The 27659-nt window shown below is 41.2% G+C and overlaps 1 protein-coding gene across 3 annotated transcripts in view; it reads right to left on the bottom strand.

Moving 5' to 3' along the window:
• NDRG3 (NDRG family member 3) overlaps positions 1 to 27659 on the bottom strand; it is a 59899-nt gene that overhangs the window by 4315 nt on the left and 27925 nt on the right. For 2 of the 3 annotated variants that reach the window (XM_029221999.1, XM_029222002.1), the window contains 4 exons: positions 20075 to 20110; positions 3724 to 3829; positions 2121 to 2241; positions 229 to 291 (listed from right to left, as the gene is read on the bottom strand). In XM_029221999.1, coding sequence (XP_029077832.1) covers positions 229 to 291; positions 2121 to 2241; positions 3724 to 3829; positions 20075 to 20110 — 326 coding nt within the window. The remainder of the gene's footprint in view (positions 1 to 228; positions 292 to 2120; positions 2242 to 3723; positions 3830 to 20074; positions 20111 to 27659) is intronic. The other variant, XM_029222000.1, reaches the window with a different exon arrangement.

The raw sequence follows: 27659 nt of genomic DNA, 5'->3' as shown, positions 1-27659 counted from the left end.
TCTATCACAACATCCCCACTGACTTCTTCTATGGCACGTAAGCTGTGACTATTTGTTTGCTTCCTTGTTGTCAATTATCTCCCACACCAAAATGTAAGCTCCACGCTCCACGAGGGTAGTGACGAGACTGTTTTGCTCATCGTCATATCCCCCAGATCAGACACATAGTAGAAAGTGCGAAAAAACAAAAAACAAAAACCACGCGAAAGAACTGCAGAATGAACTTACTTTAAGTGGGTGAGAACAGGAGGCAGCATTTCGGCCAGCTCATCCATTGTCGGATACTGGTACCTGAAATCCGGAAGGATACCTCCTTACATACATTAGAAGGTACTCACAGTTCCCAGTCACCAGAACAGCTAGAAAAGTACAGGGTTCTTAGATAAAAGCATTCCCTTTACCAAAGGCTCAAAGGAGGTGATGTAGTACCCGGAAATGATTGTGGCATGTTGTGTGACTCTCTACAACTGCCACACTAAGAGAAAAGTAAAAAACAAACAAAAAAACTCCTACGTGTTTCTATAACCTGAAGAGCAATCTCTGGGACGAGAGGAAGCCATTTGAAAAGAACAGGTAATACGGTTCTCTCCAGGGTGTTTCCAAACCCCTAATAACCACTTCATTTGGGGTTCAGGCTCAGTAAACTTCCAGCAGTAAGAGTCAACCTACTGCTCCTGGTCTGCTGCTTAGGTTTAGGCAGCTAAGTGCAAAAGTAAACAAAGCTTTACTGGGCCCAGGCACAGTCGCAAATCCTGGGCTGCTCATCATACAGGCTGACTTGTTTTACTTAGGCCTAGAATAACCCGGTTACTTTATTATTTGCTTTTGAATTTGGTTCATGATCTAAGCCACTGGATCCTAAGATGGTCAGGCAAGCCCAAAACTGACTCAGACCAAGAATCCAAGAGAAGTAGGAAGTGTCCATAGAAATTACAGCATCAAAGATGGAAGGGACCTTCAGACAACCCCCTACATATGGGGCAGGATCTGCTCTACGTTTGACAGGGAAGTCAGCCTGCCTCTGCTTGAAACACTTCAAGCACTGGAGTGCTCTTGAGCCATTTGTACGTAAAACAGAAAAAAGGAACTGGATCTAAATCTTGTTGGATATAAACTGGTCACCGGCCAATTTGTGTTTAAGAGACAGAATAGCTTGGACATAGTCAATAACATAGATTCTGGAGCCAGAATGCCTGGGTTAAAATCCCAGCTCTATTACTTATTTGTTATGTAAGCTTGGCCAAGGTACTTAATATCTCCGGGCCTTAATATCCTCCCCTGTACAATGGGAATAACAGTAAACCTATCCCATAGGGTTGTAAGGATTAAGTGAGTTAATAAATGTAAAGTACGCAATGCAGCGTCAAGAATACTGTTTGAGTACTAGGTAAGTGTTAGCTATGATTCTAACACTGCAATGGTCCATTTCACAGCAGTCGCTGGCAAAGGCAGCTCTGGAGATGAGTAAAGGGAGAGGGGAAGAATTAGCATTCCACAGCTTGTGCTTTCATTCCTCCTCCAAGTTCTCCTCAATAGTTATGCTGTCCAGGGAAGAGTCAGGGACACTGTGGCTCCACCATGCAAAGCAGGCTTAGGATGAGGCTGAGCGCTCCACGTCCATGTCCAGTTAAATGCACCTCTAGCGGACAGGGCAGCTCCTCCAAATAAATGGTTATACTGATATTCAAATTCCTGTCACCAGACTGAAGGTAAGGGTGGGGAGGTGCTCCCAGGAAGCTCAGAGGGATCTGAGTTTGGGCCTGGGTAGTTTGGAGTTTCAGGGAGGGACACAAAAATGACAGATTTAAAATAGATGAGGAAGGAGACAGCTAAAAGACAGTGAGAAGTGGGTGTTCCAGACACTAATGCCTTGTGATTGGCTCCCATTCATGGGGGCCATTCCTGGATATGGGAAAACATGCAGTTTTCGTGACTAGACTGTACGTGACAGTCCTCTCAGAACAAGGAGAGAAAATTTGCAGATGGTCGGTTGACAAGTATAACCTGTAGGCTGTGCTAAAACCAGCTTGGAGGGAAGCACACGGCTACTGCTCCCGCTGGAGCTTAGCCGTTTGCTCTCTGAGTGCGTGTCTTCCAGAAGGTCTTGCTTGTGGTCTTACCCAGCTGGGAAAGAGGGTGCACCTTCCTGCTGGCCTGGGGCATCAACATGACAGACGGCAAAGTGCTGGGTGATCTCCTGCATATCCTCAAAGTTAAAGAATGCATTGAAACAGGATTTATCTGCAAGAGCAAAACACTCATAAGTCACAAGCTCTCCGTTTCTCCCCAATTTTCCTCACTCAATCAATTCCACATCATCGTCCTCTTTCACCCCCTTTTAATCACTGTTTCACTAAAGTGAAGTGTCTGAACAATCTGTCTGATTCAAGCTGCCCTAAAGGCTGACTACCAGACATCTTAACAACTTGAAAAGGATAACTAATCCTCAATTCTACAGAATGTCTACAAAGAGGAAACCAATCCTGGTGTTTCACAAGACAATCTTACACCCATAATACTGTCATTTTTCATGCATCTTATTCCCCTACCTAACAGAGAGATACTGACCGTATCCCAAGAACCCGGCTAAAGTGAGTATCTTAGGCTGCTTACATTCACCATGTGGAAGACTGTGTCTCTTGACAAAATTGCTGGGGTGCAGGGAGGGGTTTCTGCTTCAATTTCTACCCTGTTGGTGGAACTGCTTAAATTCCTTCTCATGCTAAAGAGGCAACAAAAGCTCCAGCACTAGACTGTAACTTCAAATGCAGGCCACCTCTGAAAGCCAGAGGAGCGTGCAAGAAAACACATGTACGTAGACTCTGTATGCCTGGGGCTAGGGCCAGAATCTTATATTACCATCTAGAGAAGTCCATTTAAAGTCACTCATATGCTAACACATATATATGGAATCTAAAAAAAAAAAAAAAATTGTTACGAAGAATCTAGGGTCAGGACGGGAATAAAGACGCAGACCTACTAGAGAATGGACTTGAGGACATGGGGAGGGGGAAGGGTAAGCTGGAACAACGTGAGAGAGTGGCATGGACATATATACACTACCAAATGTAAAATCGATGGCTAGTGGGAAGCAGCCTCATAGCACAGGGAGATCAGCTCGGTGCTTTGTGACCACCTAGAGGGGTGGGATAGAGGGAGATGCAAGAGGGAAGAGATATGGGGATATATGTATACATCTAGCTGATTCACTTTGTTATAAAGCAGAAACTAACACACCACTGTAAAGCAATTATACGCCAATAAAGATGTTAAAAATTAATTAATTAAAGTCACTCATGATAGGCTATAATAAGAATACTTTTACTAATTTATTGAAGAGCTCACAACAAAGTTAAGTTCAAGCTCTGAATTTTCTAACCCGAAAATTTGGTTTATGAAAAAAACCAAAGCACAGATTGTTTTTTAAAAAAACCTGATTTTAGTTCTACTTTCTTAACCAGTTCATCATATAATCTTCAGTCCTTTAGCAGATATGACACAAAGTGAGATATAATCCCAGTATCCCCCAAAACGCATTCAACTGCATACTTCCCAGGAACTTTAATTCTGCCATTAACATGTAGCAATGAGGAGGGAAGCTTAACGTATAGAGGAGAAAACCTATGGTTTATCAGAATACTGGGGTCTCTTGTGTGTTTTAAAAAAATATACAAAGATTATGTATTATAATAAAATAGGGAAGGTATAAAATCAAATACATACGATTGAGGCCAATGTCATGGTATGTCAGAATAACTGGTCTGTTTCCCTTCGGTAGGCCTCTTATAGTGACGTGGACCATACCGTGAGTTGTTTCTATATCATGTTCCTGTAACAAGAGAACATAAAGGTCTCAGCAAGGGCAGAATAGACTTCCCAGGTTACTGAAGTTTCACAATACCCAGTTCACTGCTGCTTCCCACTAGCTGGGGCAGGACACATCATAGCTGAATTATAAGCCAACTAGACGGATGCTATATCATACAGAATATTCCTACTTTTTAATTCCTTTCTGATAAACAAACAAACTAAGGAAAAATATACCTTATCTACAAAGCTCACTTTCTTAAGTGGGGGAAGCCAGGGATCTGCTGAGAATATATTCGCAACTGGCTATGGCAAGGAGATCAGCAAGTTGAGTGAGGAGCCAGGTAAAACCTGGGGAAAGGAAAGTTAAGGAAGCAGAAGATGTGAAGAAGCTGCTGGGTAAAAAGGCAGAGGCTTCAGAGCCTCTAAATGCATGTCCAACAACTGATCATTTCAACAGCACCTATGGGTGTATCTGCCTAAAATCTCTCCCCTTCTCTGGGAGCTGCCCTTCTGTGTCATCCATACAGTACAGGAGTGGCTCTTGGCCGCCTTGTCTGTAGACTATAACCTTATGGCCATGGCTCACTGGAGTCACGTGGGCATTTGGTCCATGCTAGGTCAGCATCCTTCCCTGAGAATCTGTAATTGGGACTAAGAGATTCCATCCTCAGCTTGGTTCTTCTCTTGAAAAGAGAAGTAAACTTGCGGGCTTACAGTAGGCATTTCCACCACTTTAACTCCTGGTTCCGGCTGTGTGTGCTGTTAAGTTCTGAGACATCCCTGGATTGCCTCTGGTTTAAGCTATTTGGGTGGGTTTGTTCCCTGCATCCTAAAGGGTCCTAACCAAGGCAATGAGTAAAATTTAAGATGCAGCCAGAGCAGAGCTCAGGAACTGAATAAAGCTAGAACAAGATGAAATCAGAGCTACTGGGACCAGCACTAAGAGTGGTTGGGTAGAAAAGAAAGAGACTCTAGAAAAAGTAACTGAGATTTATTCTAGTCTTCTTCAACATCTATATTTCTTAAAAATGAATTATCACACCTAGCCTAGTGAATTTTTGCTGACAAAGTCCGTACCTATCTCAGGAAGTGTTACAGTAGCTGAGACAAAATAACTCTGTCAATAAGAATCGCAACAAAGGCAAAGCACTTCCAACTTAATTTCCTACCTAATAGTGAACCTCATCAGAGCCTTGGTTCCTTCTCTCATGTGGGGCACAGAACAATCTTACACTAATTGAACATCAGTATATCTCAAATCATGGGCTGCAAGCTAGAGCAGGTATCTCTCTAGTAAATCCAACCACAAGTGACTCAATATTTCTGCTGTCCTCTATTACTGCTTGCTACATCCTCTTCAAAGGCTTGAAAAGGGGGAATAAGAAATGAAGGAGAGAATCAGGCACTGTGAACTGGCTATGAAATAAAGTACAGGGTTTGGATGGGAGGAATATAAAGACATAAATTCCTGTTGCTGTATGAACATTTCTCACGTGGTAATGTCACTTATTGAGGACCCTCCTCCACCACCATCATCAGGCTCATTCCCTAAACAGCTACGTATCTAGTGAAGCCCTGCTACCAGACCCTGGACTGAGCTCTGGGCACAAAACAGTGAACAAGAGAGATGTGATCCCTGCTCTCACGGAGATTACGTTCTACACAGGGAGGCCGACAATAAACACACAAACAAACAAACCCATAACAATAGCCTGTGATCAGAGCTGTGAAAGAAATAAATAGGATGCTGTGATGGAAAATTGAAGAGGAAGACATTAACTCTGTTAGCAGTCAGGAAAGTACAAATTAAATTCAATGAGATGCAATTTCATACATACCAGAATGGCAAAAATTTTTAAGTCAGATAATGCCAAGTGTTGGCCAAGATGTAGAGAAATAAGAACTTTCATACACTATTGGTAGGCATGTAACCTGGAACGACTACTCTGGAGAAAAATTTGGTAATTTCTAGTAAAGTTAAGAGATGTCTACCCTACAGCAATTTTACTTTTAGGGATAATCTAAAGCGATTCTCAAACACACTCACACACAAAAGATATGTGCAGATATATATACATATACACTGAGGCCTTATTTATAATGTCAAAAAATTGAAAGTAGTCTAATTAGTCATCAGTAAGGAAACTGACAAATTATGACATTCATATAATGAGATGCAGACAAAAATGAATGAACTAGAACTATAAGCATTAATACACAGAGAAAATCTTGAAAAAACAACGCTGAGTACAAATGCAGAAGGATCTATATATATGACTTACGTATGTAGATATTTTTAAAAAGCAACACTATACAGACTGTATATGTTTACATATATATATATATATATATATATATATATATATATATATATATAAAATATTTATTTATTTAGTTGCGCCGGCTCTTAGTTGTGGCATGCAAACTCTTAGTTGCGGCATGCACGTGGGATCTAGTTCCCTGACCAGGGATCGAACCCAGGCCCCTGCATTGGGAGCTCGGAATCTTAAACACCCTACCAGCAGGGAAGTCCCTACATACATATATTTAAAGTATAAAAACTTGGAGAAGGAATGTACACTAAAGTTAGGACTTGATTCCTTCTGGGAGGTGATATATTCCGAAAATGAACTTAAGGAGTCTTCGATCTCTCTCATGTTACACTTCTTGAGAGAAAGAAAGAGTAAAGAGGGAGACAGGGAGAAACCAGCCCCGGCCAGATGAGTGACAATACAGGAGAACCCAAATTGAAGAGAATGCGCAACCATCAGTCATCTTGACAGTCAAGTTGCTGGAGCCTTCCTGTGTCATATCTAAGCCTTCAGGAGAGTCTTGCATAAATATCCTGGCTTGGTCTCAGCTGTGATACTGAGAACTGAGGAAAAAAAACAACTTACACTTTGGCCCTAGGGTTAGCAGGACCTCCTAAGACCTGGTAATTGATGGGGATAGTGTGTGCAGGAAAAGGGAGGGTGCCAAGTGGAGGGAGGGGGATAGTGAGCTGTCAGGGAAGTTCAGAAGGATGATGAAAAGGGAGATAAAACAGATGGGGCGAAAGAGAACACATTTAAAAAGCAGATGAGGCGGGCTTCCCTGGTGGCGCAGTGGTTGAGAATCTGCCTGCTAATGCAGGGGACACGGGTTCAAGCGCTGGTCTGGGAAGATCCCACATGCTGCGGAGCAACTAGGCCCGTGAGCCACAACTACTGAGCCTGCATGTCTGGAGCCTGTGCTCCGCAACAAGAGAGGCTGTGACAGTGAGAGGCCCGCGCACCGCGATGAAGAGCAGACCCCGCTCACCGCAACTAGAGAAAGCCCACGCACAGAAACGAAGACCCAACACAGCCAATAAATAAATAAATAAATAATAAAAATTAAGGAATTCCTTAAAAAAAAAAGCAGACGAGGCAACAGGGCAAAGTCACTACTTTGTCATCATTTCATAATCTGGATGAAATTCAGAGTTAAAATTGGCTTACAAAATTTCAACTTTTTAGGGAGATCTTAGCCCCTACCTCCCCATAATACGCCCTCAAATTGTGTAGCGACCAAAGTATCAAAAGGCCAAGAGTCCTGGGCCCTATCTGTCAATCCTGTTGCCCTATTTGGAGCAACCCTTGGTTGTCAGTATCTCTTATGGTTTCTCTTCATTTTCAAAGTAATACAAAAAGAAAGGAGACACTCACATCCATGTGGATTTGTAAATATATCCTTTGTGACCTTATATGTGAATGGCTTGAACAAGTCTCTACCTGGAGATGAGTGTGCAGAGGCCTTGGCTATGGAGCTGATTCAGTGGTCAGGCCACTGCAGGGGAGATGCTGCTGCCACCCTTCTGCTTTAGCCAACTATCAGCTGGTGCAAAGGCTGTTCCTCCAGTTACCTCACCCTTCGCCCCAGCATTCTAGAGGGTAAGACTGCACAGTGAACCTGTCCAATAGGCTCTGGTCATAGATCCTTCCCAGCACTCTCTGATTACTTACCACCTCCAAGACTATATGCACTTTTAAAACATGATCCTTTATTCTCCAGGATTATAAAACCACCTGAAATCGTATCGGTCCACAACATACTTCTCCATCTTAGACTGCCTCTCCCTCTTAATCAAAGACGTAGTTGAGAGATTAGGATATTACCATTAATTGATAATAATCAGTGTTCACCTTTTTTTCTGAGTCCTTTTCCTTCTGCTAAATGTGCAATCACCAGAGTTATCACACAATCTGACTTGTCATACCTCTCTGAACGTAGTTAAATTTTGATCACGTCATGTCTATTAGTGCTTCTTCCTCTCCCTGGCCAGTCTGAAACAGTTTAGGTAAACTTGTAGGACAACATACTCTTGGAAATGTCAACATTCTTTATTAGTATGAGTTTTATTCTGTTTCTAATAAGCAGGCTACTGAATGAGCCTTGGGCATAGTTTCTGTTATTTATTACATAGGAAATTTTAATATAATGCCCCCACTGTCTTACCCCTGTGTGGTGGTATAAAGTTCATTTGCACGACTTCATTTAATCCCATAGTAAAAGAATCTGCCTCCACAATTACTCAGCCTTTCTGCCTATGAGTAAATCATATTTTCCTTCTTAAAGTTCTATAATACATTCTCCCTGACTCTGGCCTCAGCTCTCTCCCCTCTTACCTCTTAGATCTTTCAGCCTGGTTAAATCAATATTCTTTGAGACATCGACTTTTACTTTTCCACTACCCACACTCTCAGACTTCCTACAAATCATGCTCTTCATTTGAAAGCTTCTTTTGCAATATGTCAACATAAAATCTATCTTTTCCTATCTGTCTTTTCAAAGCCAACTCCAATACCTTCTTCACACAGCCTTAGCTACCAATGAGGAGAAAAAGAGTGAATGACTGTTTAACCCACATGCAACAGCTCAGAACACCTTCAGAACATGGACTCTCTAGTCCAGGTAGGGAGGGGTCCAGGTTTGGCCAATTCAGACACCCCACTCTCTGGCCACAGTAAGAAGTCCAGGGATATGCATGTGACCCACACACACGTGTCCCATACTAAGCCAATAAGACTCCTCCCCTAGCCTTTTTTTTTTTTTTTTTTTTTTTTTTTTGAGGTACGCGGGCCTCGCACTGTTGTGGCCTCTCCCGTTGCAGAGCACAGGCTCCGGACGCGCAGGCTCCGCGGCCATGCTCCGCGGCATGTGGGATCCTCCCGGACCGGGGCACGAACCCGTGTCCCCTGCATCGTCAGGCGGACTCTCAACCACTGCGCCACCAGGGAAGCCCCTCCCCTAGCCTTATTCACTCAAGTTACAGGTAAAGATCTCTTCTCTTAGCAGTGAGGCTGCTAAGCTGGAAGGATGTGAATTTTGGTCAGTTGGCAGTCGTCACGCCCGTGCTATGACAGAGCTTGTCAGAGAAATAAACCCTCTAGTGACAGGGGAAAAGGGAACTGAGATTGGGGGTGGTGATAAAAGGCCTTAGCTTTTTCTATAAGATTCTTTTTTTTCTCCCCAAATGAGAATAAAGTCACCTCTACCTTTAGTACTTAATCTCACCCTCACCCCCCACCCCCCCCAAAAAAAACCCCACAAAATAAAACCAAAAGGGGAGACTGATTCAAGATGGTGGAGTAGAAGGACGTGCTCTCACTCCCTCTCTCAAGAACACCTGCATCACAACTAACTGCTCAACAATCATCGACAGGAAGACACTGGAACTCACCAAAAAGATACCCCACAGCAAAGACAAAGGAGAAGCCGCAATGAGACGGTAGAAGGGGCGCAATCACAGTAAAATCAAATCCCATAACTGCTGGGTGGGTGATCCACAAACTGGAGAACACTTATACCACAGAAGTCCACCCACTGGAGTGAAGGTCCTGAGCCCCACGTCAGGCTTCCCAACCTGGGGGTCTGGCAACGGGAGGAGGAATTCCTAGAGAATCAGACTTTGAAGGCTAGCGGGATTTGACTGCAGGACTTCAGCAGGACTGGGGGAAACAGAGACTCCACTCTTGGAGGGAACACACAAAGTAGTGTGTGCATCGGGACCCAGGGGAAGGAGCAGTGACCCCATAGGAGACTGAACCAGACCTACCTACTGGTGTTGGAGGGTCTCCTGCAGAGAAGGGGGGCAGCTGTGGCTCACCGTGGGGACAAGGACACTGGCAGCAGAAGTTCTGGAAAGTACTCCTTGGCATGAGCCCACCCAGAGTCCACCATTAGCCCCACCAAACAGCCCGGGTAGGCTCCAGTGTTGGGTTGCCTCGGCCAAACAACCAACAGGGAGGGAACCCAGCCCCACCCATCAGCAGACAAGTGGATTAAAGTTTTACTGAGTTCTGCCCACCAGAGCAACAGCCGGCTCTACCCACCACCAGTCCCTCCTATCAGGAAACTTCCACAAGCCTCTTAGATAGTCTCATCCACCAGAGGGCAGACAGCAGAAGGAAGGACTACAATCCTGCAGCCCGTGAAACAAAAACCACATTCACAGAAACATAGACAAGATGAAAAGGCAGAAGGCTATGTACCAGATAAAGGAACGAGATAACACCCCAGAAAAACAACTAAATGAAGCGGAGACAGGCAACCTTCCAGAAAAAGAATTCAGAATAATGATAGTGAAGATGATCCAGGACCTCGGAAAAACAATGGAGGCAAAGATCGAGAAGATGCAAGAAATGCTAAGCAAAGACCTAGAAGAATTAAAGAACAAACAGAGATGAACAATACAATAACTGAAATGAAAAATACACTAGAAGGAATCAATAGCAGCATAACTGAGGCAGAAGAACGGATAAGTGAGCTGGAAGACAGAATGGTGGAATTCACTGCAGTGGAACAGAATAGAGAAAAAAGAATGAAAAGAAATGAAGACAGCCTAAGAGACCTCTGGGACAACATTAAATATAACAACATTCGCATTATAGGGGCCCCAGAAGGAGAAGAGAGAGAGAGAAAGGACCCGAGAAAATATTTGAAGAAATTATAGTCAAAAACTTCCCTAACATGGGAAAGGAAACAGCCACCCAAGTCCAGGAAGCACAGAGAGCCCCATACAGGATAAACCCAAGGAGAAACATGCCAAGACACATAGTAATCAAACTGGCAAAAATTAAAGACAAAGAAAAATTATTGAAAGCAGCAAGGGAAAAACGACAAATAACATTACAAGGGAACTCCCATAAGGTTAACAGCTGGTTTCTCAGCAGAAACTCTGCAAGCCAGAAGCGAGTGGCATGATATACTTCAAGTGATGAAAGGGAAGAACCTACAACCAAGATTACTCTACCCGGCAAGGATCTCATTCAGATTCGATGGAGGAATCAAAAGCTTTACAGACAAGCAAAAGCTAAGAGAATTCAGCACCACCAAACCAGCTCTACAACAAATGCTAAAGGAACTTCCCTAAGTGGGAAACACAAGAGAAGAAAAGGACCTACAAAAACAAACCCAAAACAATTAAGAAAATGGTCATAGGAACATACATATCGATAATTACCTTAAACGTGAATGGATTAAATGCGCCAACCAAAAGACACAGGCTTGCTGAATGGATACAAACACAAAACCCATATATATGCTGTCTACAAGAGACCCACTTCAGACCTAGGGACACATGCAGACTGAAAGTGAGGGGATGGAAAAAGATATTCCACGCAAATGGAAATCAAAAGAAAGCTGGAGTAGCAATACTCATATGAGATAAAACAGACTTTAAAATAAAGAAGATATAACAATTATAAATATATATGCACCTAACACAGGAGCACCTCAATACATATGGCAACTGTTAACAGGTATAAAAAGGAAATAGACAGAAACACAATAATAGTGGGGGACTTTAACACCTCACTTACACCAATGGACAGGTCATCCAAAGAGAAAATTTATAAGGAAACACAAACTATAAATGATACAACAGTCTAGATAGATTTAATTGATATTTATAGGACATTCCATCCAAAAACAGCAGATTACACTTTCTTCTCAAGTGCACAGGGAACATTCTCCAGGATAGATCACATCTTGGATCACAAGTCAAGCCTCAGTAAATTTAAGAAAATTGAAATCATATCAAGCATCTTTTCTGACCACAACGCTATGAGATCAGAAATCAATTACAGGGAAAACAACATAAAAAACACAAACAGGGCTTCCCTGGTGGCACAGTAGTTGAGAGTCTGCCTGCCGATGCAGGGGACACAGGTTCGTGCCCCGGTCCGGGAAGATCCCACATGCCATGGAGCAGCTAGGCCCGTGAACCATGGCCGTTGAGCCTGCGTGTCCGGAGCCTGTGCTCCGCAACGGGAGAGGCCACAGTGAGAGGCCCACATACAGCAAAAACCCCACAAACATATGGAGGCTAAACAATACGTTACTAAATAACCAAGAGATTACTGAAGAGATCAAAGAGGAAATAAAAAAATACCTAGAGACAAATGACAATGAAAACACGACCATCCAAAACCTATGGGATGCAGCAAAAGCAGTTCTAAGAGGGACGTTTATAGCTATACAAGCCTATCTCAAAAAACAAAAAAAATCTCAAATAAACAATCTAATGTTACACCTATAGGAACTAGAGAAAGAAGAACAAACAAAACCCAAAGTTAGCAGAAGGAAAGAAATCATAAAGACCAGAGCAGAAATAAATGAAATAGAAACAAAGAAAACAGTAGCAAAAAACAATAAAATTAAAAGGTGGTTCTTTGAGAACATAAACAAAATTGATAAACCATTAGCCAGACTCATCAAGAAAAAGAGGGAGAGGACTCAAATCAATAAAATTAGAAATGAAAACGGAGAAGTTAGAACAGACACTGCAGAAATACAAAGCATCCTAAGAGACTACTACAAGCAACTCTATGCCAATAAAATGGACAACCTGGAAAAAATCGACAAGGATGTCCACTCTCACCACTAGTATTCAACATAGCTTTGGAAGTCCTAGCCACAGCAATCAGAGAAGAAAAAGAAATAAAAGGAATACAAATTGGAAAAGAAGTAAAGCTGTCACTGTTTGCAGATGACATGATACTATACATAGAGAATCCTAAAGATGCCACCAGAAAACTACTAGAGCTTATCAATGAATTTGGTAAAGTTGCAGGATACAAAATTAATGCACAGAAATCTCTTGCATTCCTTTACACTAATGATGAAAAATCTGAAAGAGAAATTAAGGAAATGCTCCCATTTACCACTGCAACAAAAAGAATAAAATACCTAGGAATAAACCTACAGAGGGAGACAAAAGACCTGTATGCAGAAAACTATAAGACACTGATGAAAGAAATTAAAGATGATACCAACAGATGGAGAGATATACCATGTTCTTGGATTGGAAGAATCAGTACTGTGAAAACGACTATACTACGCAAAGCAACCTACAGATTCAATGCAATCCCTATCAAATTACCAATGGCATTTTTTACAGAACTAGAACAAAAAATCTTAAAATTTGTATGGAGACACAAAAGACCCCGAATAGCCAAAGCAGTCTTGAGGGAAAAAAACGGAGCTGGAGGAATCAGACTCCTTGACTTCAGACTATACTACAAAGCTACAGTCATCAAGACAACATTAAACCCACACACCTGTGGACAACTAATCTATGACAAAGGAGGCAAGGATATACAATGGAGAAAAGACAGTCTCTTCAATAAGTGGTGCTGGGAAAACTGGACAGCTACATGTGAAAGAATAAAATTAGAACACTCCCTAACACCATAGACAAAAATAAACTCAAAATGCATTAGAGACCTAAATGTAAGACTGGGCACTATAGAACTCTTAGAGGAAAACACAGGAAGAACACTCTTTGACATAAATCACAGCAAGATCTTTTTTGATCCACCTCCTAGAGTAATGGAAATAAAAACAAAAATAAACAAATGGGACCTAATGAAACTTAAAAGCTTTTGCACAGCAAAGGAAACCATAAAGACGAAAAGACAACCCTCAGAATGGGAGAAAATATTTGCAAACGAATCAATGGACAAAGGATGAATCTCCAAAATATATAAACAGCCCATGCAGCTCAATATTAAAAAAACAAACAACCCAATCCAAAAATGGGCAGAAGACCTAAACAGACACTTCTCCAAAGAAGACATACAGATGGCCAAGAACACATGAAAAGCTGCTCAACATCACTAATTAGTAGAGAAATGCAAATCAAAACTGCAATGAGGTATCACCTTACACCAGTCAGAATGGGCATCATCAGAAAATCTACAAACAAATGCTGGAGAGGGTGTGGAGAAAAGGGAACCCTCTCCCACTCTTGGTGGGAATGTAAATTGATACAGCCACTATGGAGAACAGTATGGAAGTTCCTTAAAGAACTAAAAATAGAATTACCATATGACCCAGCAATCCCACTCCTGGGCATATACCCAGCGAAAACCATAATTCAAAAAGACACATGTACCCCAATGTTCATTGCAGCACTATTTACAATAGCCAGATCATGGAAGCAACGTAAATGCCCATCGACAGACGAATCGATAAAGAAGATGTGGTACATATATACAATGGAATATTACTCAGCCATTAAAAGGAACGAAATTGGGTCATTTGTAGAGACGTGGATGGATCTAGAGACTGTCATACAGAGTGAAATAAGTCAGAAAGAGAAAAACAAATATCGTATATTAATGCATACATGTGGAACCTAGAAAATGGTACAGACGAACCGGTTTGTAGAGCAGAAATTGAGACACAGAAGTAGAGAAAAAAACGTATGGACATCAAGAGGGGAATGCGGCTGGGGGTGGTGGCGGTGGTGTGATGAACTGGGCGACTGGGAATGACGTGTATACACTGATGTGCATAAAATGGATAACTAATAAGAAAATAAATAACAGTCATTAAAAAAGAAAAAAAACCCAAAAGGGGACGGGTATGCATCTCAAGGGGAGGACCTGTGAACAAAGGCCATCAGAAAGGAAAAGCACAAAGCAGAAGGATGGGTAGGTCAGCAATAATTCTAGTTTTCATGGGAGTGGGTGGAGTGTACAATGGGAAGCAGGGGGACAACAGGCTGAAAGGGGGACTGGGGCCACAATCACATCCTTCAAGGCAAGGGGAGGAGCGTGGAACTGGGCAAGCTCTCTGACAGACTGTGGCAGGTGGCTGGATCCCAGATGTCTCCAAACACCTCTTTTCTGTGGAAGGCACTTTCAGTTATTTACTTCACTGAATTCTTATCTTGTAATAGCGCCCATTCAGCAAGTGACCTGCAAGAGTTTAAAGCTGCTTATACCCCTTTAGAAGAGGCTGTCACATACATACATTTGAACTGTGGCACTAAAAACCAGTCCTCACAGTAGAGTTCTATAAATCAGTCCTCTTAAGACCTACTGCAATTAAACAGCCAGCATGAAACTACTCAGCCCTTGGCCAGGCCTGGAGTTCTTCTCCTAGGAGCAAGAACTCCATTCTTGAGTTCACTCCATCATCAGCAAATTCTACAGGAATGATATATTGTGGCAGACAGCAGCTTTTCACTTTCCATTAATATTTCTTGAGTACCCCTCTGGTGGAAGTGGAAGGCAGTTTGACAAGATATGCCAAGAGCCTTAAGTGTGTTCATTCCAAGAATCCATCTAAGGAAATAATCCAACGTGTACGTATAATTTATGCACAGAAATGTTCAGTGAACTGAACATATTATAAGCAATCTAATTTCCAAAAATAATGGAATGGTTAAGTCATGGGATAGCCATACGATGAAATAACAGGCAGCCATTAGAGATTTTTTTTTTTTTTTTGGCTGCGCCACGTGGCTTGCAGGATCTTAGTTCCCTGACCAGGGACTGAACCCGGGCCTTGGCAGTTAAAGCACCAAGTCCTAACCATTGGACCGCCAGGGAATTCCCCATTAGAGATTATTTTTATGCAAGTTTTAAAATGACATGTAAGTGAGATTGTGTTCTAATATTAAGTCAGAAAAGGAGACACATAATTGTACATCCAGGGTGACCAATTACATAAGCTTTAAAAACTATATTTCAGAAAATAAAATACAGGGACTGCCCTGGTGGTCCAGTGGGTAAGACTCCACGCTTCCAGTGCAGGGGGCCTGGGTTCGATCCCTGGTCGGGGAACTAGATTCCGCCTGCATGCCGCAACTAAGAGTCTGCATGCCACAACCAAAAAGCCTGCCTGACGCAAAAAAAAGAAAAAGATCCCTCGTGCAACAACTAAGTCCCAGCACAGCCAAAATAAAAATAAATAAATAATATAAATAAATAATACACACAGACATACATCTCAACACTGAACGTGTTAACATGGTTGCCCCTGGGTTGTAGGACTGTGAGCTTTTCTCTAGCTACTTTATAATTCTCTGTGCTCTCCAAATATTCAACTATGAGCACGTACTCTTTTGATAACCAGAATATAAAAGTAAAAACTGGAAAGAAATAAAATACGGTTATCCCTAGGGAACAGGATTATAGGAAACCTTTATTTTCATACTTTTCTGCATTTTCTAAATTTGATTATACACAAGTGTTATCTTTTAACATATTTACTCATGTGATATACACACATTAAATACTACATGTGAAGTTTTAGAAACATGTGAGAAATAACAATGATGATATTTATACAAACATAGTGATCACAAGTTCATAAGTGTGTGTGCATGTGGAGAAGTACTGGAAATGGCCATGGAGAGAGCTGTGTGAAAATTAAAAGCAGTTTTGTGTACTTTTTAACAAAAGTAAACATTGGTCCCCCCCGCAGTATTTTATCATGAAAACGTTCAACCATATGCCTAAGTTGAAATACCTTACAGTGAACATCTGTATACCCACCACCTGAACTCTACCATTAACGTTTTACTATACTTAATTATCATGCATCTATCCATCCCTCTAACCGTCTTATTAATCCATCTTTTTTTTTAAAGTTGAAGTACCGTTGATTTACAGTATTATATTAGTTTCAGGTGTACAACACAGTGATCCAAAAGTTTTAAGGATTATATTTCATTTAAAGTTTGTATAGGGCTTCCCTGGTGGCGCAGTGCTTGAGAGTCCGCCTGCCGATGCAGGGGACATGGGTTCGTGCCCCGGTCCAGGAAGATCCCACATGCCGCGCAGCGGCTGGGCCCGTGAGCCATGGCCGCTGAGCCTGCGCGTCCGGAGCCTGTGCTCCGCAATGGGAGAGGCCACAACAGTGAGAGGCCCACGTACCACAAAAAATAAATAAATAAAGTTTTTATAAAATATTGGCTATATTTCCTATGCTGTACAATATATCCTTGTAACATTTATCTATATATAGTAGTTTGTACCTCTTAATCCCCAGGTATAATTATTTTTTAAAGCAATATATCACAAACACAAAGAAGCTATATAGCATTTGTCTTAGCTCTAATTCCAAATTTTTAAACAATCTCATAAGTAGAAGAAAATTAAGCAGCACTGAAGTAGATAAATGGACAATAAGCCTGCTGATTCACTGTTTCAACTGGCAATAGGTTTTCTCCTTTTACAGCAATTCTAAGCATGTCACCTCTAAGCACCCCTCCCCTCATTACTCTTATATCCCAATATAACTGCTTTTGGCCTCAGGGGAGCTATATAGCAATGAAGTCACTACGACAATCAAACAACCAAGAGAAATGGTACAATGTTAAGTATATTTTCAATTATTGGGGGGAAAAAAAAAGCACGTAGGTGATTAGTAAAGGAAACACAGGGGGAAAAGGCAGTTCAGACTGAAGTTACGATCTCTCATGGTTGTGATGTTAAGATAACTTCCTGGAATATCATCCAAGATTCGTTAAAGATTTCTCTGAGGCAGGACAGAGACCAGAAGGAAGCCCAGATTAACTGGCCTCAATTAGCCCCGTGCCACGTTTATGCTAATGAACAACACCAACGTCAAGGCTGAATGCCTTTCCATTAAGTGACAATGCCAGTGGGCGGCTTTAAATTTGTTCTGCTTTGTCTCCTAAGAATGTCCAGTGGTCTCCGGGAAGCCTTCAGGCCAACTGGGCCACTCTAGATGTCTCACGGCATAGTTCCTACTTCCTAGGCCTTCTATCACCTGTCGCTAGATTCCTGACCCAGATGCCCCCAGTCTCCAGAACACCACATAAACCTTTAACAAAGAGACAGATGAGAATGAAGGGCATTCATGAGTGTTGAGAGGAAAAAAGAAGGGCCTATGATATTTTCTTCTTTAGAACACAGAGAACCTACACATTCATAACCAGTAACAGACATGTGACAGTGGCAAACATTTGCCATCGTTCTATTTGTATCAGAACTGAACTAGAAGTTATATTTGATGAGGCCAGAACATGTTAATATATTAGAGCTTCACTCAAAACATCAAGAACTTTTGCCAGACTATTTTCAAGCCTTTATATTAAAAAGTGATTGATAATTATATCTCTAAAACTCAATGTCATTTATATCTAAGTATGTTTATGTGTGAAAAAAAATCCTGAAGTATATATACCAAAATATTAACACTGGTGAAATAACAAGTGATTTATATTTTTTTGCTTTTTGGTATTTTCTTATCTATTTTGCAATAAGCACATAATTTTTTAATATTCCATTTTTTTGAAGGGGGGGTGCTCAATTTGATGAAAATAAATGCTTCCACACTTTTAGGTAGGAATATATATACTACTTCTGGAATTCCTCACCTTGAATTTTACTGTCATCCTCTCTCAAATGATCTCCTTCTAGGTAAATTATATCAAATATTAACAGCAATCAAGTTAAACTGGCGGGCCTCTCACTGTTGTGGCCTCTCCCGTTGCGGAGCACAGGCTCCGGACGCGCAGGCTCAGCGGCCACGGCTCACGGGCCCAGCCGCTCCGCGGCATGTGGGATCTTCCCGGACCGGGGCACGAACCCGTGCCCCCTGTATCGGCAGGCGGACTCTCAACCACTGCGCCACCAGGGAAGCCCGACTTCTTGTTTCTGAGTAAGGGTCTATAGCAAATGATACCCTAACAGCACTTGGCTGATTATGTTGTATATGTAAGTATACCAAATAGTCACACCAAGAGGTGTTTGGCACTGGGATTAAAAAGTCTGTAACAAGGAGCCTGCCCCTTCTAAAGTGAGTCTCAGTCTCATTTGTCCTGCCAAGGAGCCTCAGCTTTACACACAACTCAACTCCTTGCCACATCTCAGCTCTGGACATTCCCAACTGAGAAAGAATGGACAATGGATTCAGGACAAAGGGGGTTTTTCAACTCCAATTCCACCCAATGGCAAGTTATGAAATGTGATTCTCAATTTCCTCATCGCTAATAAAAACCACCTAATGATATTGTTCCAAGCACTAGAGATGATGTATGTTTAGTATCTACAGTAGGTACCCAATAAATTATTATGATATAACTGGTTTGCCTATGAGACAGATATTAGTTCTTCCTTTTGATTCTAATGCTGTATGGAGAGATGCCACTGTACTTAACATAACTTAATATATCTGAAAATAACTACCCGCCTGTGGGTATACAAGTTGGGTGAATCCTGGACACGAGGAAGTTGGCTTCCCTGCACCTTCCTTTCCTGCCTAGTACCCTCTGAGTCTACTTCATGTTGCCTCTGATAGCCACTCTTAGGACATCTACCCCAAAAGCAGGAGAGTCAGGCTGCACGGGCTTATAAGGTTCCCATTTCCATACTCCTTCCTCCCATTTCTTTCAGGGCCAGGCAACAGATAAAGTAGGAAGATGGAGGGAGGGTTGCTGGTTCACTTTATTGATTTTCAAATTGGCAGTAGAGCTATAGGCAAAAGCAGACTAAGATGAACAATATCATTTAGAAAAATACTAATGAGCCAGGTTGAATTTTGCGTTTCCAAAGATAAAGCCAAGAGATATCTGCATTTTATATTAATAACACTTAATGTGTCTTTTTCTTTTAGGAAAAGATTTTATTGTTGGTTAAGTCTCCCCTCAAAATACCCCTCCCCTGCCTTCTCTGCAGTGAGGTGACAGCCATTTGATACCTGTAACTAGGGTTTCCAATAACATTTGAGGAAAGGAGATCTTAATTACAAAGAGAAAGCTCCACCCAATAACCTACAACCACAGAACAGGTACCTGGCAGGCAATTTTTGAACACAATAGCAAATCACTTTAAATAAACTCGATCCAATGACCAAAAGAACATGAAGGCGTCATGATTAGCTACGAAGAGAGATCCACCTCTATATAACACCACCAGCACAGGGAGGGAAGCACTGTAGAGATCGTGTACACAGCCCTCCTTGGTGTTTGTACAGTCCTTACCTGACAGTCAAAGTCCTGGAAGTTTCGTGTACCATTCTGTCAACAGAAGGCAGAAAACACAGTCAGTTTCCCCATGTGGCTTCCCCAAATGTGCAGCAAATTCAGTTCACAGTGAAAGCAGTGCATGTGCAGCCTCTTGGTTGCCATAAAACTAAAATGGTTCTCATCAATGGGCTTCAGAGGAGGCTGGGTGGGTTCCCAATGTGTGTTAGTAAAAGGTGAGCCTTTAGAGGTGGGGTTACACTTTGGCAGCCTTCCTGTGAAGATGAAGGAAAGGAGCCTGGTTTCCCAGTAAAGCCTGTAACTTCTTGTCTCCCTACCTAAGGAGAGCAGTGAGAGAGCATAAAACATGGATCAGAGTCTGAGAGCACATTCACAACCCACACAGGAGGTACCTGGGAGGAAAGGAGCTAGAGGCCAACCCTGAGACATGCAAAGGAAGGCAGGAGCCAGAGTGCCCGGGACAAGGAAGCAAAGAAAGGATTAAGAACAGAACAGGGACTTCCCTGGTGGCACAGTGGTTGAGAATCTGCTTGCCAATGCAGGGGACACGGGTTCGAGCGCTGGTCCAGGAAGATCCCACATGCCGTGGAGCAACTAAGCCTGTGCGCCACAACTACTGAGCCTGCGCTCTAGAGCCTGCGAGCCACAACTACTGAAGCCCGCGTGCCTAGAGCCCGTGTTCCACAACAAGAGAAGCCACCGCAATTAGAAGCCTGCGCACCGCAACGAAGAGTAGCCCCGGCTCTCCTCATCTAGAGAAAGCCCGCGCCCAGCAATGAAAACCCAACACAGCCAAAATAAATTGAAAAAGTGTCTTTAATAAAAAAAAAAAAAAGAAGAGAACAAAGATATAGGTGGATCAGAAATGGAAGATCTGAAATTTAACAAGGAAGAAAGGCGGTGTCATTGAAGGAGGGAAAGAATGATAAAACAGGGTTCCTAATACACTGGTATATCCCAGGAAACTGCTAATAGGAAAAAGGACAAATCATTGAATCGTTTAAAAAGTAAAACACAGTCAAAAGATGCAAGGAGAATTCACGAAGCTTCTAAAAAGAGGCTGTATCACCGTAATGTTTGATTGCCAAAAAAAAAAAAAATCAATGGCAATGACTCAGAGGCATTTTTGTAGCATTTCAGATACCAGAGTTGCAAGAGTATGACATAAGAGTATAAAAAGGGTAATGAGTGATGTGTTTGGGAGGAAAAGAAAACCTTCTGACTTGATTTTTCATAAAGTAAAAGCTCCTGCCCAGAAAAAAAAACCCTCTCGTTAGTTAGAAACTGTGTTATATCTGTCTACAACAGCTTCCAGAAGGTGTGGAGCTATAATAATTATCAGCACCTTCCCCAAAGCTGCCCCTCTGGAGAAGATCAAGAAATCTGATGCCAAGGGAGTACTAAGCAATCCCATCCCCCTTCGAGAAGATCCTCTTAGAAACAGTTCTGTATCCTACCACCTTATTTCTGCAAAGGTGGCAGTAAAGTCACAACAGATTACCAATCACAGAGAGACTGCAGATGACACAGAGGACACAGAGTGGTGGAGGCAGCCGGTCTGAGGTATTAGTCCCGGCATGAAGCCAAGCTCACAAAGTAAAGTCTGATGCAGTCACAGCGTGGAAAGACAACTAAGATGCCACGTAGATGGGACTGGGTAGCACATTTCCAAGGAATGCCACCCTTGGTAAAAAGGATCACAGAGTTCCCTAGCTCCCCACTAGCCCCATACAATTCCTGAGAACTCCTTCAGAGAAGTCATTGTGTTTAACATCTAGTTAGACGATGAGAAGCAGGAGGAAGGGCCCTCTCAGGGACTAGGGTAGATCGTTGTAGTAGGATATAAATGACCAGCCAGTGAGCCCCTGATCCCTGATTCAACTTGCATCTTCCACCACATACAGCACAGGGCCGGGTATAAGTTAATATATATTTATAAACTGAATAAGCCAATATAATGAAATTAAATGCTGAAATATTTCTGTTAAGACTGTGGGTCGAAAACAACAAAAAATTCCACTGCATTCCAGTTTAAGACATGATACGGTTATTAAATGATAATAAAGTAGGCTACAGAATGGTCTTCAAAGTTTGACCTCATCTACATTAAAATACGCACTAAAAAAGACTAGAAGAAAAATACCAAAACACTAACAATAGCAGCTGTTTCTAAATAGACAGATTATGGGTGATTACAATTTTTTTTATACTTTTCTACAATGAGCATATAACTTACCTTTTGTAATTAAAAACTTAGAAAAAAAGGATTTGGTATGGCACAAAAAATATGTTTGCCGGGACTTCCCTGACAGTCCAGTGGTTAAGACTCCACACTCCCAATGCAGAGGGCACAGGTTCAATCCCTGGTCAGGGAACTAAGATTCCGCATGCCGTATGGCGTGGCCAAAAAAAAAAAAAAAAAAGTCTGTAACTTAGTATTTTGTAATATACAACTTAAAGATTCATTTAATCTTTTCAGGAATAATTTATAATGATGTCAAAACAGACCATATTAGAGCTTCAATCCTACTGGGCTCCCAGAGGTTCCTTTACAGATTATTTAGAAAGATTAGGGAAAATCGCTCTAGTCTGAACTAAAATCTTGGTCCTGGAACACAGAAACACAAATTCTGATGAGCAATTTGAGAAGCAGCTGTCCCTGTATGCATGAATTCCCTAACTCACTATCATGTGATCATAGTCATGAAGCATTTTGTGAGGCCCTGAAGCCTGAGAAGAGCACAAAGGGAAATGCCAAAAGCAGAAAGATGCAATTCTCTCCAAAAACCAAAGTGATCTTTTCTCTGTTGAGAACCTAGCAAAAAAACAATTCCATGGGCTTCCCTGGTGGTGCAGTGGTTAAGAATCCGCCTGCCAACACAGGGGACACGGGTTCGAGCCCTGGTCCAGGAAGATCCCACATGCCGCGGAGCAACTAAGCCCGTGTGCTACAACTACTGAGCCTGTGCTCTACAACCTGCAAGCCACAAGTACTGAAGCCCGCGCCTAGGGCCCGTGCTCCGCAACAAGAGAAGCCACCGCAATGAGAAGCCCACTCGCCGCAACTAGAAAAAGCCCGCTCGCAGCAACGAAGACCCAACACAGCCAAAATAAATAAATAAAATAATAAATAAATAAAAAATTCCACGTTCCTTATGCAATGTACACAGCTATACACAGCTTGACTCCCAAAGAAAAGGTACTAATAATCAGAGGAAGACTATATAACACTTGTTTTCTTGGCTTTTTTTTTTTTTTTTCTCAAAGGGATGCCAGATCCTCTTGGAGAATGGCTTCAGGCTTCAAGAGTGATTGATCATCCTGGAGAAAGGATATGACTGGGTCAGTCTGACAGTGTTTGGCATCCAGAGTTTCTTTTTCTTCTATTTTTTTAAATTAATTAATTTTTTTATACAGCAGGTTCTTTTTAGTTATCCATTTTATACCCATCAGTGTATGCATGTCAATCCCAATCGCCCATTCATCACACCACCCCCTACCCCCGCCGCTTTCCCCTCTTGGTGTCCATACGTTTTTTCTATACTTCTGTGTTTCAATTTCTGCTCTGCAAACCGGTTCATCTGTACCATTTTCTAGGTTCCACATATATGTGTTAATATACGATATTTGTTTTTCTCTTTCTGACTTACTTCACTCTATATGACAGTCTCTAGATCCATCCACGTCTCTACAAATGACCCACTTTCGTTCCTTTTAATGGCTGAGTAATATTCAATTGTATATATGGACCAAATCTTCTTTATCCATTCATCTGTCGATGGGCATTTAGGTTGCTTCCATGATCTGGATACTGTAAATAGTGCTGCAATGAACATGGGGGTGCATGTGTCTTTTTGAATTATGGTTTTCGCTGGATATATGCCCAGTACTGGGATTGCTGGGTCATATGGTAATTCTATTATTAGTTCTTTAAGGAACTTCCATACTGTTCTCCATAGTGGCTGTATCAATTTACATTCCCACCAACAGTGCAAGAGGGTTCCCTTTTCTCCACACCCTCTCCAGCATTTGTTTGTAGATTTTCTGATGATGCCCATTCTAACTGGTGTGAGGTGATACCTCATTGTAGTTTTGATTTGCATTTCTCTAATAATTAGTGATGTTGAGCAGCTTTTCATGTGCTTCTTGGCCATCTGTATGTCTTCTTTAGAGAAATGTCTGTTTAGGTCTTCTGCCCATTTTTGGATTGGGTTGTTTTTTTAATATTGAGCTGCATGAGCTGTTTATATATTTTGGATTAACCCTTTGTCCGTTGATTTGTTTGCAAATATTTTCTCCCATTCTGAGGGTTGTCTTTACGTCTTGTTTATGGTTTCCTTTGCTGTGCAAAAGCTTTTAAGTTTCATTAGGTCCCATTTGTTTATTTTTGTTTTTATTTCCATTACTCTAGGAGGTGGATCAAAAAAGATCTTGCTGTGATTTATGTCAAAGAGTGTTCTTCCTGTGTTTTCCTCTAAGAGTTCTATAGTGCCCGGTCTTACATTTAGGTCTCTAATGCATTTTGAGTTTATTTTTGTCTATGGTGTTAGGGAGTGTTCTAATTTTATTCTTTTACATGTAGCTGTCCAGTTTTCCCAGCACCACTTATTGAAGAGACTGTCTTTTCTCCATTGTATATCCTTGCCTCCTCTGTCATAGATTAGTTGACCATAGGTGCGTGGGTTTATCTCTGGGCTTTCTATCTTGTTACATTGATCTATGTTTCTGTTTTTGTGCCAGTACCATATTGTCTTGATGACTGTAGCTTTGTAGTATAGTCTGAAGTCAGGGAGTCTGATTCCTCCCACTCTGTTTTCTTCCCTCAAGACTGCTTTGGCTATTCAGGGTCTTTACTGTCTCCATACGAATTTTAACATTTTTTGTTCTAGTTCCGTACAAAATGCCAGTGGTAATTAGATAGGGATTGCACTGAATCTGTAGATTGCTTTGGGTAGTATAGTCATTTTCACAATGTTAATTCTTCCTATCCAAGAACATGGTATATCTCTCCATCTGTTAATTTCTTTCATCAGTGTCTTATAGTTTTCTGCATACAAGTCTTTTGCATACCTAGGTAGGTTTATTCCTAGGTATTTTATTCTTTTTATTGCAATGGTAAATGGGAGTGTTTCCTTAATTTCTCCTTCAGATCTTGCATCATTAGTGTAATGGAATGCAAGAGACTTCTGTGCATTAATTTTGTATCCTGCAACTTTACCAAATTCATTGATGAGCTCTCGTAGTTTTCTGGTGGCATCTTTAGGATTCTCTATGTATAGTATCATGTCATCTGCAAACAGTGACAGTTTTACTTCTTCTTTTCCAATTTGTATTCCTTTTATTTCTTTTTCTTCTCTGATTGCCGCGGCTAGGACTTCCAAAGCTATGTTGAATACTAGTGGTGAGAGTGGACATCCTTGTCTCGTTCCTGATCTTAGAGGAAATGCTTTCAGTTTTTCACCACTGAGAATGATGTTTGCTGTGGGTCTGTCGTATATGGCCTTTATTATGTTGAGGTAGGTTCCCTCTATGTCCACTTTCTGGAGAGTTCTTATCATAAATGGGTGTTGAATTTTGTCAAAAGCTTTTTCTGCATCTATTGAGATGATCATGTGGTTTTTATTCTTCTGTTTGTTAATATGGTTGATCACATTGATTTACATATATTGAAGAATCCTTGCATCCCTGGGATAAATCCCACTTGACCATGGTGTATGATCCTTTTAATGTGCTGTTGGATTCTGTTTGCTAGTATTTTGTTGAGGATTTTTGCATCTATATTCATCAGTGATATTGGTCTGTAATTTTCTTTTTTTGTAGTATCTTTGTCTGGTTTTGGTATCAGTGGGATGGTGGCCTCATAGAATGAGTTTGGGAGTTTTCCTTCCTCTGCAGTTTTTTGGAAGAGTTTGAGAAGGATGGGTGTTAGCTCTTCTCTAAATGTTTGATAGAATTCATCTGTGAAGCCATCTGGTCCTGGACTTTTGTTTGTTGGAAGATTTTTCATCACAGTTTCAATTTTATTACTTGTGATTGGTCTGTTCACATTTTCTATTTCTTCCTGGTTCAGTCTTGGAAGGTTTACCTTTCTAAGAATTTGTCCATTTCTTCCAGGTTGTCCATTTTATTGGCATAGCGTTGCTTGGAGTAGTCTCTTAGGATGCTTTGTATTTCTGCAGTGTCTGTTGTAACTTCTCCTTTTTCATTTCTAATTTTATTGATTTGAGTCCTCACCCTCTTCTTCTTGATGAGTCTGGCTAATGGTTTATCAATTTTGTTTACCTTCTCAAAAAACCGGCTTTTAGTTTTATTGTTCTTTGCTATTGTTTTCTTTGTTTCTATTTCATTTATTTCTGCTCTGATCTTTATGATTTCTTTCCTTCTGCTAACTTTGGGTTTTGTTTGTTCTTCTTTCTCTAGTTCCTTTAGGTGTAAGGTTAGATTGTTTATTTGAGATTCTTCTTGTTTCTTGAGGTAGGCTTGTACAGCTATAAACGTCCCTCTTAGAACTGCTTTTGCTGCATCCCATAGGTTTTGGATCGTCGTGTTTTCATTGTCATTTGTCTCTAGGTATTTTTTGATTTCCTCTTTGATTTCTTCAGTGATCTCTTGGTTATTTAGTAACGTATTGTTTAGCCTCCGTGTTTGTGCTTTTTACATTCTTTTCCCTGTAATTGATTTCTAATCTCATAGCACTGTGGTCAGAAAAGATGCTTGATACGATTTCAATTTTCTTAAGTTTACTGAGGCTTGATTTGTGATCCAAGATGTGATCTATCCTGGAGAATGTTCCCTGTGCACTTGAGAAGAAAGTGTAATCTGCTGTTTTTGGGTAGAATGTCCCAAAAATATCAATTAAATCTACCTGGTCTATTGTGTCATTTAAAGCTTGTGTTTCCTTATTAATTTTCTGTTTGGATGATCTGTCCATTGGTGTAAGTGAGGTGTTACAGTCCCCCACTATTATTGTGTTTCTATTTCCTTTTTTATACCTGTTAGCAGTTGCCTTACGTATTGAGGTGCTCCTATGTTGAGTGCATATATATTTATAATTGTTATATCTTCTTCTTGGATTGATCCCTTGATCATTATGTAGTGTCCTTCCTTGTGTCTTGTAACATTCTTTATTTTAAAGTCTATTTTATCTCATATGAGTATTGCTACTCCAACTTTCTTTTGATTTCCATTTGCATGGAATATCTTTTTCCATCCCCTCACTTTCAGTCTGCATGTGTCCCTAGGTCTGAAGTGGGTCTCTTGTAGACAGCATATATATGGGTCTTGTGTTTGTATCCATTCAGCTAGCCTGTGTCTTTTGGTTGGAGCATTTAATCCATTCACGTTTAAGGTAATTATCGATATGTATGTTCCTATGACCATTTTCTTAATTGTTTTGGGTTTGTTTTTGTAGGTCCTTTCCTTCTCTTGTGTTTCCCACTTAGGGAAGTTCCTTTAGCATTTGTTGTAGAGCTGGTTTGGTGGTGCTGAATTCTCTTAGCTTTTGCTTGTCTGTAAAGCTTTGGATTTCTCCATCGAATCTGAATGAGATCCTTGCTGGGTAGAGTAATCTTGGTTGTAGGTT

Source organism: Monodon monoceros, unplaced genomic scaffold, assembly GCF_005190385.1.
Source record: "Monodon monoceros isolate NGI ecotype Baffin Bay Population unplaced genomic scaffold, NGI_Narwhal_1 Super_Scaffold_13, whole genome shotgun sequence".
NCBI classification, from domain to species: domain Eukaryota; kingdom Metazoa; phylum Chordata; class Mammalia; order Artiodactyla; family Monodontidae; genus Monodon; species Monodon monoceros.
The sequence above is the reverse complement of the archived record's forward strand: the minus strand, read 5'-3'. Positions and strand labels throughout refer to the sequence as shown.